Source organism: Carlito syrichta, unplaced genomic scaffold, assembly GCF_000164805.1.
Source record: "Carlito syrichta isolate Samal-C Ts95f unplaced genomic scaffold, Tarsius_syrichta-2.0.1 Scaffold311768, whole genome shotgun sequence".
Taxonomy (NCBI): Eukaryota; Metazoa; Chordata; class Mammalia; order Primates; family Tarsiidae; genus Carlito; species Carlito syrichta.
In genome coordinates this window covers 440,087-453,101 of record NW_007255864.1, presented here as the reverse complement: position 1 = coordinate 453,101, position 13,015 = coordinate 440,087, and the positions used below count along the sequence as shown (strand labels likewise).

Genomic DNA, 13,015 nt, shown 5'->3' with positions numbered 1-13,015 from the left:
TGAGGCGGAAGGATCGCCGGAGCCCCAGCAGGTCGAGGGCTGCGGGGGCCGGCAGCGACCACTGCACTCCAGTCTGGGCGACAGGGTGAAACTCCAACTCAAAAAAAAAAAAAAGCAAATCATGGGAACATGTCAAAAAGACACAGGAGCAGTCTGAAGGGGATCCCATGCACCAAATCTCAGACAACTTGAACATCAAAATAAATAATGAGTAGTGTATTATAATCCATTGTCTAAAATGAGTTTGAACTGATATAAATAATTGAATAAATAAATATAGGAGGAGGAAAAGTTCTTCCTTATAGTAGAAAGCACTAAATGTAAATGGAGTTACAGAATGATCACTTGGCAGGCATCACAGTAATAACTGATTCAAGCAAGAGTCATCAACGAATACTCAAACTAGTAAGTGAAAGTATGAGTTTCATAGGTACTAGCTTCACAGAAACAGGATGTTCACATAGTCTCAGGTATATCACAACAAAGCATTTGGTCATTACAAAGGGGAGAAATAGGCTCAACCTGTAATCCCAGCACTTTGGAAGGCTGAGGTGAGTGGATTGCCTGAGCTTGAGGGTTCGAGACAAGCCGGGGCAACTTGGCAAGACCTCATCTCTACAATAAATCAAAAATTAGCTAGGCGTGGTAGTGCACGCCTGTAGTTCCAGCTGCTTGGAATGCTGAGGCGGAAAGATCGCCTGAACCCAGGAGGTTGACACTGGGGTGGCCGTGAGTGTGCCGCTGCTCTCCAGCCTAGGTGATAGAGTGAGACTCCAATTCAAAAAACAAAACAACAACAACAAAAACAAAACAAAGGGGAGAAATAGTAATGGCACACTGGAGATGCCTGGCAGACCAGGTGAGAAAAACCAGCATCCCCTGTAAGAAGACAAGCTGACTTTGGTGCCTCCACACACTGCACAGTAAGGACTTGACATTACTTCTAGGGCATTGCCACCCAAAATGCAGAGCCCCAATCCAATCCCGAGGAAGTATCAGACAAAACCCCATTAGGGGCACCCTACAAAACAGCCAGTCTGAACTCTTCACAGTTGAAAAGGTAATAAAAGACAAAGACAGACTAGAAACTAGAGAGACCCAAAGACAGAAGGCAGCATGTGATCACGGATTGGATCATGGACCAGAAAAAAGATGTATAAACATGTGTAGCTGTAAGGAACGTGACTGGAACAACTGACAAAATATGAACCAGGCCCACAGATTATAGTGTTGTAGCAACATAAGGATCTTGGGTTTTGTCATAATACTGTTTATTTAAGAGAATACACTTGTTCTGAGAACAAGTATCTAAAACATGAAAGTATTTGGGAATAACGGGGCAGGGTGCCTGCAACTCACTTTCAAATGGTTCTGAAATGTATATATATGTAAAGAGAAGATGATAAACAAAATGCTGGGAATGTTGATAAAGGGTTTATCAGAGCCCCCCCCATACTTCCCTTATCTGTGTCCGTCACCATTCCTGGCAGACACCCTGGTCACCCCTGCACAGAGAATCCCTTGACCCAACCTTGACAGTCCTTCTGAGTGACAACAGCACTCTCAGGTTCTCTCTCGCTTGCCTCTTCCTGATCTACCAGAGGCCACAGGGCTCTAGTCAGGTTTTCTAGAGACCTTCCTAATCACAGAGACAAAAAGCCAAATAAGAGGGCCAGAAAAAAAACATGGGGTCATAATGAAACCTCAGTCCCAGGCAACTAAAAATATCCACAATTTAAAAACTTCTTAATGACCTCTCAACCTTTATATACAACATTTTTTGTTTGTTTGTTTGAAGTTGGAATCTCACTCTGTCGCCCAGTCTGGAGTGCAGTGGCACGCACACTCATGGCCACCCCAGCATCAACCTGCTGGGCTCAGGTGATCCTTTCACCACAGCCTTTCAAGTAACTGAAACTACAGGTGTGCGTTACCACGCCTGGCTATATATACAACATTTTGGACATGTTCTTCCATTTTGGGTTTTTTTTTTTGGTCATATTGAAAAAAATTTATGATCACAATGAGAGTGAAGCTCCGCCACTTTTGGGCATGTCTAATAATTTTCTTTTCTTTTCTTGTATTTTATTTTAAAGATGTGGAGTACGAGTCAGAATGAGGTGCATAAGTGGTCTACAAACAGGTGAAGTTTGGGTCTACCTTTGATACCCACTTTGATCCCCAGAGTGCTGGGATCACAGGCCGGTGAACCAGGCACAGGAGCGTGAAATCAGGCACCCTTATTGATGTTATGTGCTCCCTCCCTCCCCTGGCAGTGTCCTGATACTGCCAGTCCCTTTCTTGCAGTATTATGATAAATGTCAGGGTCCTCTTATGAGTGAGAACACGTGGTACTGAGTTCTTAGTTTCTGTAATAGATCACTGAGTATGATAGACTCTAAATCCATCCAAGTTGCTGCGAAGTCCGTACTTTTGTCCTTTTTTATTGCTGTGTAATATTCCATTCAGGATTTACAAGGAACTCAAATGTGCCAAAAGGAAAAAAACAAACAACCCTATTAAAAAGTGGGCAAAAGCCGGGCTTGGTGGCTCAGGCTGTAATCTCAGCACTTTGGGAGACTGAGGTGAATGGATTGCCTGAGCCTGCGGGTTCGTGACCTGCCTGAGCAACTTGGTGAGACCTCATCTCTACAATAAATCAAAAGTTAACCGGGCATGGTAGCGCGTGCCTGTAGTTCCAGCTACTTGGAAGGCTGAGGCAGAAGGATCGCCGGAGCCCAGCAGGTCGAGGCTGCGGTGGCCGGGAGCGGCCACTGCACTCCAGTCTGGGCGACTGAGACTCCAATTCAAAAAAAAAAAAAAAAAGTGGGCAAAAGACATGAAAAGACAATTCTCAAAAGAAGACATGAGCAACCAACAGATACATTTAAAAATGCTCAGGCTCACCAGTCATCAAAGAAATGCAAATCAAAGCCACACTGAGATACTGCATAACTCCAGTCAGGATGGCCATGATTAACAACTCAAAAAACAACAGATGCTAGAAAGGGAGCAGGGAAAAGGGAACATTTCTACACTGTTGGTGGGAGTGTAAACTAGTACAGCCTCTGTGGAAAACAGTGTGGAAATTCCTAAAAGATCTAAAAATCGACCTTCCATACCACCCAGCAATACCCCTTCTGGGAATAAACCTGGAGAAACTCAAATCATTCTACCAAAAAGATACCTGTACACGCATGTTTCTTGCAGCACTATTCATAATAGCAAAAACATGGAACCAACCATATATTTTCACTTATCAGAATTGCATTAAGATAAGGTGTCTAATACCTCAACTTCTTATCTCTCTAGCATCAACATTTCTGGTTTTCTATTTTGAGTCATGTTTACAATATCAAGGAAAAAATGCAACAATGCACATCATTGTCACTCAGAAAAGCTGGTGATGCTAAATGTGCGTGTTGACCAGTGGGCAACTCCATCACATGTCACTTCAAAGTGTTCGTGGATTGGCTAATGTACACAAGCCCAAATGTAGCATACCAAGAGTGACTCACAGGCCAGTAAGCCAGGCACAGGAGCGTGGGTTTTATGAGACTGGAACTCACAAAATCAAAACATCTTCTACAAACTGCTAGGAGGTAAAGGTGAGAAGAGCACTCGTGAAGCTACAGAAAATCTATTATGAGGTCATGGACAGGTGTCTGGAAGGTCTAAGCTTTCTCCCTTATGCTCCTGTTCTAACCTGCGTGAGTCTGTACTTAACCTTCACCATATGTGCTCCTATAATTTTCAGTTAATATATAAACACACACAGAGTCACCTCCAAGAGACATATATTTCTTTTCAAAAGCAATTATATGTTACCCTTTTTTTTGAGTCTGGGTTTCACTCCGTCATCCAGGCTGGAGTGCAGTGGAATGATCACAGCTCACCACAGCCTCGACCCCCTGGTCTCAAGAGATCCTTCCGCCTCAGCCTTCCAAGTAGCCGGAATTACAGGCGCGCGCTACCACGCCCGGCTAATTTTTTGATTCGTTGTAGAGATGAGGTCTCGCCTGCCCAGGCGGGTCTCGAACCCGCGGACTCAGGCAACTCACTCACCTCAGCCTCCCAAAGGCGCGGGATTACAGGCTAAGCCACCGAGCCCGGCTTAATTTTTTTTTTAGTTGGAGTCTCACTCCGTTGCCTAGGCTGGAGTGCAGTGGCTATTTAAAAAATTTTTTTGTAGAGATGAGTTCTCACTGTGTTGCCCAGGTGGGTCTCAAACTCCTGGGCTCAGATGATTCTCCCCTCTTGGCATCCCAAAGTGCTGGGATTACAGGCATGAGCCATTGCGCCTGGCACTATCTTTTTTTGACCAGCTCCTAGTATACTGCCAGTATATGCAGGTGTTCAATAAAGAACTGTGTAACTAATTAATTATATGAACCAATTATTCTATAACCTGCATCTGAGACCACATCATCATTGTTGCTGCTTACTTCAAGTCACCTTTCCAACATTTACACAATAATTCACCTTGTTCCTATTCATCTACCAAATACACAGATTTGGGAATTAAAAAGACCAATGTTTCACAGCCCTCAACATGCCTGCAATGTCCAGACTAAACTAAAGACAGATGTATTGATGTGTCTCAAATAAAGATGTTCTCAAGTGTTTCCTAACTAACTGGAAGCAGGGAATTCTGGAAATTAAGCCAAAGGCATGATAGACTGAGCTTAGTGGAGAAGCAGTTACATAACTTGGAGAAGCTCTTAGCTTTAGAGTTCTTATTTATGACAAAGGCAAATAATGAAGTGTTTTTCTTCACCACAAATGAGAACAAATTCAAAAATCATTTGTCATAAGCATAAGACATCTCATCTTCTCCAAACTGCTCCACTTTACAGATGAGGAAAACCAAGGGACCATTTCAATCAGTGGATTTTACCTGGGCACAAATCAATCACTGAACGCAGAGACGGACGTGCGACCATGAGCATGGTGTGACTAGTCCTTGAGACACATATACCACCTGCAGGTTGTTTTACGAAGCCCTGCCACGTGTGCGTAACGAAACACACCGCATAAGAGCCCTGAGGGCTGACAGAGACTCTCCAGCATAGACCTGATGAATAGCTATGACGTTATTTATGGCTATGACGGATCAAGAAAGCAGCAGAGAGCATCTCAACAAACCTTTTCTCCAGCCAGGGCAGGTAGGCAGGGCCTTCGCATTTCAGGGTTGTGAAGGCCTGACCATACATGTGCCGGGGGAATTTCTTCAGCTCAGCTTCGGTCATCTTTCGAAATCCCAGAACCACATCAGCCCAATACGGCACTTCCTCCGTAGGAATGCTCTGGAATATCTGCCAACTCAAACATATTAAGCAGAACATTTTCCTGAAGTTTTGTGAAATCACATATTCCTTGTAAAATCCATGTAACATTCTCTAAAGCATTTTAAAAATTTACTTCCTATAAACACAAAGAGAAGAAAAATATTTTTTTCATTCTCTTGGGTTCAGATCATTCTGTTGCTGAATGTCAAATGTTTGTGATTGAGGGAATAAGACATTTTAACATATTATTAACAATAGCAAAAACACGGAACCAATCCTGCTGCCCACTGAAAGTGGACTGGATAAAGAAAATGTGGTCCATGTGCATGATGGAATATTATGCAACTGTAAAGAAGGACAAAATTATGGACTTTGCAGCATGTCATGGTTTTTTTTTTGTTTTTTGTTTTGAGTTGGAGTCTCACTCTGTCGCCCTGACTGGAGTGTAGTGGCCGCTCCCGGCCACTGCAGCCTCGACCTGCTGGGCTCCGGTGATCCTTCCGCCTCAGCCTTCCAAGTAGCTGGAACTACAAGTGCGCACTACCACGCCCGGCTGATTTTTTTATTTATTGTAGAGATGAGGTCTCGCTGCCCAGGCGGGTCTCGAACCCACAGGCTCAGGCGATCCACTCACCTCAGCCTCCCAAAGTGTTGGGATTATAGGCTGAGCCACCGAGCCCGACTGCATGTCATGTTTTAAGTGCTAGTCTGTGTTAGAAATGTTAAATAGGGTGTATTATCAAACTGGTATTTAATTATACAAGTCTCCTGAAATCAGATATTAAAAATCAATTCGAAGTGTGCTGACCATTTCAGAATTTTTTTTCCAAGTGACGCTTCACAAGGTAAGTTAGTAACCTATATTTGGAACATCTCATTCATTGTCCAAGGACACCAAATAAACAAAATGTTTCTATCCCTCAGGTCTCTGGGCCCATTCCAATATCACACCTGTTTGCTTTCCAATCAGCCACACCATCTCCACCCAAGCTCTATGTCTTTTTTTAGCCAAATTTGCAAATCACTGCATGGACCCTGAGGAAACTCAAAATAGTATTTGTGATGAGAAATGTGATGATTGTTTATTATTTAAAAGTCGAATACTACAATGTGTCTTTCTTAGGTTCTTTGGAGTAAAGCCTATAATGTTCTGTCTAAATCCTCCCGCCTCTAAGTCAGCACTCTGCTCCCCACAGATACTCAATATTTTTTGTTGAACTCTAACATTTGTTAAGCTCGTTCTGAATTCTAAAATAACTTCAGGCTGGTGCGGTGGCTCACACCTGTAATCCCAACACTTTGGGAGACTGAAGTGAGAGGATTGCTTGAGTCTGGGAGTTCGAGACCAGTCTGAGCAACATAGTAGGACCTCATCTCTACAGAAAATTAGATGGGCATGGTGGTGCATGCCTGTAGTCTCAGTTACATGGGAGGCTGAAGGGTAAGGATCACCTGAGCCCAGGAGGTCAAGGCTGTGGTGAGCCATGATTGTGCCACTGCACTCCAGCTAGGGACAGAGTGAGATCCCTACTCGATAGATAGATTATTGATAGATAGATAGATAAAATAACTTCCAATTTCCTCACTTACCCAGACACCAAATGAACACCAGCATCTCCAGCTTCTGCAGAATTGGCGAGGGCAAAGAGGTGATCAAAGGTCTCTCGGAACCACTGTTTCTGCTTGAGAATGGGTGTGTCTGTAACCATGGAAAAAAGCAAAGTGGAACAAAAAGGAAATAATGACCATGACAGTATTTCAGAGAAGCTCCTTCCTAGAAACCGGGGGGAAAAATGAGTCAGGGAGGAACGTTTCTATGAATGCCACATGGAGGTGGGGAGTCCGTCTGCAACCAGAGTTTTGCATGCTGACACACTCCGTCCGTGTCTGCTCACGTCACACTCAACCCATGGAGAGGAGACAGTCCCATCAGGGCAAAAGCTGACGTGAGAGCCAGCTGGAGGATGTCCTTGGTGCCAGGTGTATTCCAGAGGTCCTTGATGGTCTGCAGCAATCTGAGCAGAGGCTCATTCGTGGCTGTGGGTTCCACTTGGCCACACAGTTGAGACTCTAGGACAGAGGACCCTGGGCCTCCTTCCTGGGGACAGAAAACACGGTGGAAGACAAGATCTGTGGGGCCCAGGACACCCAGGATATAGAGCAAACTGCATGTCTACGGGCAGCGGGGGAGAGCTCGCTTCCAGGTACACGAAAACCAGGCCTCTGTTGAGGATGCTAGCTTTGCAGAAGGACCCCGCCCCCCGCAGGCCAGGCTTCCCAGTCCTGACTGCCATTACCCTCTATGCCACAGAATCAGGGACTCGCTCAGAGGCTAGCAGGAGTGTGCAGGGGTCACACCAGCCCCCAGGCATCTCTGCCAGGACATAAGGGACTGGACCTGGATACAGCTTCTGGAAGGTGCCAAACTTGCCAAGGAGGAAACAAGAGGCAGCCCCAAATAATAGTGTCCTACGTAGGACACAGAGAGCAAGAACTGCCCCTAGTAACAGATGAATTCAGCTGGGCGTGAAGGATGTGGCCATCGGATTCCTGTGGAAGGATCATGAGAGAGTGTCCAAGATCAGGCTGGGGACCAGGAAACAATAATCTTAAGTGACTGCTACGAGGGCAGCCAGGGAAGAGAGGAGGGAATGGGGAAAACAAGGAGCCAGGTTGGTTCCACTTGGAGAGGTGTCCCTGGAAACCAGGAATAGACAGGAGAGCCCTTGGAGACACCCTGCTTCCTATACAAAGTCCCCGGGTCAGTGAGGACATGACAGTAGCAAGGTTCTAAAGCAATTCACTGGTTGCAGAACCAATAACTATTTCTTTTTTTTTTTTTTTTTTGAGGTAGAGTCTCACTCTGTCGCCCAGGCTGGAGTGCGGTGGCATACTCACAGCCACCCCAGCATGGTGGCACACAACCTGCTAGGCTCTGGCGATACTTCTGCCTCAACCTTCCAAGTAGCCAGAACTACAGGTGCGTGCTACTATGCCCAGCTAATTTTTGATTTATTATAGAGACAAGGTCTTGCCAAGTTGCTCGGGCTGGTCTCAAACTCACAGGCTCAGGCAATCCACTCTTCTCGGCCTCCCAAGTGCTGGGATTACAGGCTGAGCCACTGAGCCCGGCCAAATATTTCTTTAATAATGGATCTGGCCTATCGTCTTTAAACATGTGAACCCACTATATTGCAAAATTGCAGGCTGGGCATGGTGGCTCACCCCTGTCATCTCAGCACTTTGGGAAGCCAGGTGGGAGGATTTCTTGAGGCCAGAAGTTTGAGACCAGCTTGGGCAACATAGTGAGATCTCATCTCTACCAAAAAAAATTTTTAATTAGCCAGTCATGGTGGCACACAACTGTAGTTCTAGCTACTTGGGAGGCTGAAATGGAAGGATCACTTGCGTCCAGGATTTTGAGGCTGCAGTGAGCTGTGATCATGCCACTGCACTCCAGTCTGGACAACAACGTGAGACCCTGACTCTATAAAAAAAAATGCAGACTAAGACGGCTGGTTTAGAATAAGGAAGAAATAAATAATAAGCTACAGAGGAAATTAAATTAGGCCTCATATGTGTTATACCCCAATGATCTATGCCAGCATGGGGGCCTGTATTGAAATGCACCCCTAAGTTTCCACCTCAAACCTTAAAAACAAAAGGGCAGCTGAGGTTCACGTTCTGTACAAGTAATCCCAAAAAAGCAGGAAATTCCCACTCGACAGTGGGTTGAGTAGGACTAGTAACTTTATTCATGTTCAAGTGCTGGTGAAATAAAACCATAGCCGGAGTGGCAGGGATAATAATAATGTGTACTGACATAGTGCTTCCTATGGGCCAGGCGCCATTCCCATAGGGTGTTGATGTTTATGACAGGAGATAAGTATTTACAACTGGTCTGAATAGCATCCTGGAAAGAAGCCCAAAGAGAAGACCAAAGTCTTTGTCTAGCAGCACCAGAGAGAAAGATCCAGGTTCAGGAGACCCAGTCACCTGACCACAGAGAGAGCCTGGACCTCACTGGCTGGGATGGACTCTCAGAGGTGACTCCTTCTTTGACGATGATTCCATGACTACCGGGCAACCTCTGACCCCTCACTCAGGCCTGGTGCAAGCAAGGAAGCTCCTGGAAGAAGGACACAAGTACTTGAGTCCCAAGAAAGGCACCTGGTGTGAGCTGACCTCTGCCAAACACTCCAGGCTCCGGTGTTTTTTCCCGGGAGGCAGCTCCCAGGAGCTGACCAGCCAAGTTCCTGGACCTGCAAGACCAAGGACACTGTCCTCACCACCCTGGCAAAAGATGAGTTTGTTCTCTCTTGGGTGAAACAGGAATCCCTGGACTAGGAAACACCAGGCACCAGTAAAGACAGGGATACCTTGCTGAAAATCGGAGTGTGAGGAAACAAACGCATGCTAGATGCTGAGACCCCAGACTTTTCTCCTCTCGCCTCTTAGAATGCTGGCATCTAGGCCTTCACCCTCCCCAGCCAGGATACGGAAGCCTCTTTTCTCAGGAACATGATGCCCCCAAGAAGAAAGACTCATACTCGATGCCATCAGAGGTTTCCTAACTAAACTGCCCTGCCACTCCATGCCAGGAAGCTTATAGGCAGCAAACTCTACATAGGAAGTCCCATCTGCCATCCAGAGTTCCACTCGTCAATGTCAGCACACCAGTAAAGATGACCACACAGCCAAGGAAGACCTCGGTCAAAGAAAATGAGAGCATCAAACAGAAAAACACAACTTGGAGATGGCAGAAACTATACCAGGAGCAGAACTTTGAAAACCAGTGTATCTGCAGAAAGGTAAGAAAGGACATCGCAACTGTGTAACACAAAGAGGATGCTATAACAAAGGAAAATTCAGAGAACAAAAAATACCTGGGGGTATTAAAAATGTTATAGTAGAAATAAAAAAATTCAACCGCAAGGTAAAAGATACAATTGAGAAAATCCCCCAGAAAGTAAAATGAAAAGAGAGCGAGACAGAAACGGGAGGGTAGGGGGAGCCACCCGACTGGGGAACCAGGCCAGGAGGCCCACGTGGTAGCTGTTCCAGAAGGAGGGGAAGGGGGATCAAAAGGGAGGAAGATGGCAACTGAATTGAGTGACTCTGAGACCGAATCTTTTTTTTTTGAGTCTCACTCTTGTCGCCCAGGCTGGAGTGCAGTGGCATGCTCACGGCCACTGCAGCCTCGACCTGCTGGACTCAGGTGATCCTTCCACCTCAGCCTTCCCAGTAGCTGGAACTATAGATGCACGCCACCACGCCTAGCTAGTTTTTGTAATTTACTGTAGAGACGAGGTCTCACCAAGTTGCCCAGGCTGGTCTCAAATCCCTGGGCTCAGGCAATCCTCTTGCCTCAGCCTCCCAAAATGCTGGAATTACAGACTGAGCCACCGCACCCAACCCAGAGACCAAATCTTAAACGGAAGAACATGAGTGTTCAGATTGAAAGGGCCAGTGACTCCTGCCTATAATCCCAGCACTTTGGGACACCTCATCTCTACAATAAATTTTTTAAAAAGTAGCCGGGCATGGTGACGCATGCCTGTGGTTCCAGCTAATTGGAAGGCTGAGGCGGAAGGATCGCCGGAGCCCAGCGGGTCGAGGCTATGGTGACCGGGAGCGGCCACTGCACTCCAGTCTGGGCGATAGAGTGAGATTCAGACTCAAAAAAAAAATTAAAAATTACAATAAATAAATAAATAAAAGGGACAGGACAGCTTGAATAGTCCAGATTTCTGGGTTTTATAACCAATGTCATAAACCATTAAACTATGTACATATATAACTTTGATAACAAATACAAACTGAAATTAAAGAGACAAAAGGGTGTGGAAATGGGACAGCAGAAACACAATATAACCTCATTTGCGACCAAGTGGCAGGGGTCTCTATTTCGTGCTGTCGCCCTCCTCCCATTTAGAGAGAATGCAGAATTTAAAGGGTGCATGGACATGTTCAAAAATGAGTGCATCGGCCAGGTGTGGTGGCTCACGCCTATAATCCCAGCATTTTGGGAGGCTGAGGCAAGAGGATCGCCTGAGCCGACATGTTCAAGACCAGTCTGGGCAACTTGACGAGACCTCATCTCTACAATAAATCAAAAAATTAGCCGGATGTGGTGGTGCACGCCTGTAGTTCCAGCTACTTGGAAGGTTGAGGCGGAAGATCACCTGAGCCTAGCAAGTCGAGACTGCGGTGGCCGTGAGTGTGCCACTGCACTCCAGCCTGAGCGACACAGTGAGACTTCAACACACACACACACACAATTCATTGTACTTAGGTCTAAGTACATATTGACTCATTCTTTTGATACTGGCTTGGAAGTTCAGATAATGTTTAGTTGCATTACAAGGAATTTCTGACCTAATGCTCATTACTAGTATCATTAGGTCATAACTTAGTGGCCATGACTTAATGGTCATTCCTAGTACCTGTGGAAAGGCTTACAGTCACCAACTGTGTAGTGCTCAGTGCGGTTCATCGACTGTCTCTGCTTCTGCTATCTCTCTGCTGGACACCTCCTAGACCCACACTCGCTGGCCTTTTGCTGAGGGGTAGGGGCATGTGACTAGCCCTGCCAAGGAGCTGTCACTGGACATGTTGAAAGTCGCTTCTTGTCCAGAGTGATCACAGAGGGGAGACCCTGGGAGCTCCCGTACCCCCAGGCACAGCTCTACGACAGTCAGGATGACAGCTCCTCTGTCAGCGGAGGCCCCTGGGTGACAAGCTGAGCCCTTGCTGACACTCATCCACATCTTCTGTGAGCAAGAACAAACCTCTGCTTTCTAAGCTGCTGAGATGGGAGGTCGCCTTTGTACCGCGGCACCACTGGACCAGCGGGACATTAAAACTGCATGTCACACACACACCGCCAGCTGTCTTTGTCAACAGAATTCCACTGACATCACTCTGTCCAACACCTGTCATGTCTAACAAAAGAGTTGAGCTCTCTCTCTCTCTCACCTGGATAAGCATGAGGAATAAGCATTCCAGCTGCCACATCGCTGGTGGTGTCGGGGGTGAACTTGTCGGCGATGACGGTGATGGTACATCTGGAGACCACTTTGGAGATGCACACAGCGGTGGAGAGGCCGATCACACCCGCCCCGACAACGGCAACCCGGGCTGCATCCATGGGTCTGTGAGGGGGACACGTGGTCTCTGCCCCTTGTTCTAAGGGTTATTCCATCTAGATCAACGTGGGCCCTGACGGCTCTCACCTCAAGTCTCACTCTCCCAGAGTGAGACCTTTCCTACTGGTGTTTCTTGAGGGACAGAGAGAACACCACGCTAAGTTCTCCTTCCATTCAGTATTGGGGTGACAGCAAGGTCTCCATGGACTTCAAACAGTAGGAGCAGACTAGATTTTCCTTTAGAACTTTCAGGCAAGCCTCCTTTTTTCTTTTCTTTTCTTTTTCTTTTTTTTGTCAATCTCCCTCTGTCACTAGGCTAGAGTGCAGTGGCACGATCATAACTCATTGCAGCCTCGACCTCCTGGGCTCAGGTGATCCTTCACCTTAGCCACCCAAGTAGCTAGGACTACAGACACAGGCCACTAGGCTCGGCTCATTTTTGTATTTTTTTGTAGAGACGAAATCTCACTATGTTGTCCAGGCTGGTCTTGAACTCCTAGGCTCAAACAATCCTCCCCCTTTAGCCTCCCAAAAGTGCTGGGATCGCAAGTGTGAGCCACCGCGCCTGACCTGGATGAT

General features: G+C 46.4%; 1 protein-coding gene across 1 annotated transcript in view; it reads right to left on the bottom strand.

The window, feature by feature from the left end:
• The window catches only part of DDO (D-aspartate oxidase), a 27,289-nt gene extending 14,851 nt beyond the window's left edge, over positions 1–12,438 (bottom strand). The window contains exons 1-3 of the mRNA XM_008069028.1: positions 12,267–12,438; positions 6,879–6,987; positions 5,146–5,322 (exon numbers count right to left, since the gene is read on the bottom strand). Coding sequence (XP_008067219.1) covers positions 5,146–5,322; positions 6,879–6,987; positions 12,267–12,438 — 458 coding nt within the window. The remainder of the gene's footprint in view (positions 1–5,145; positions 5,323–6,878; positions 6,988–12,266) is intronic.
• Positions 12,439–13,015: the final 577 nt, after the last annotated feature.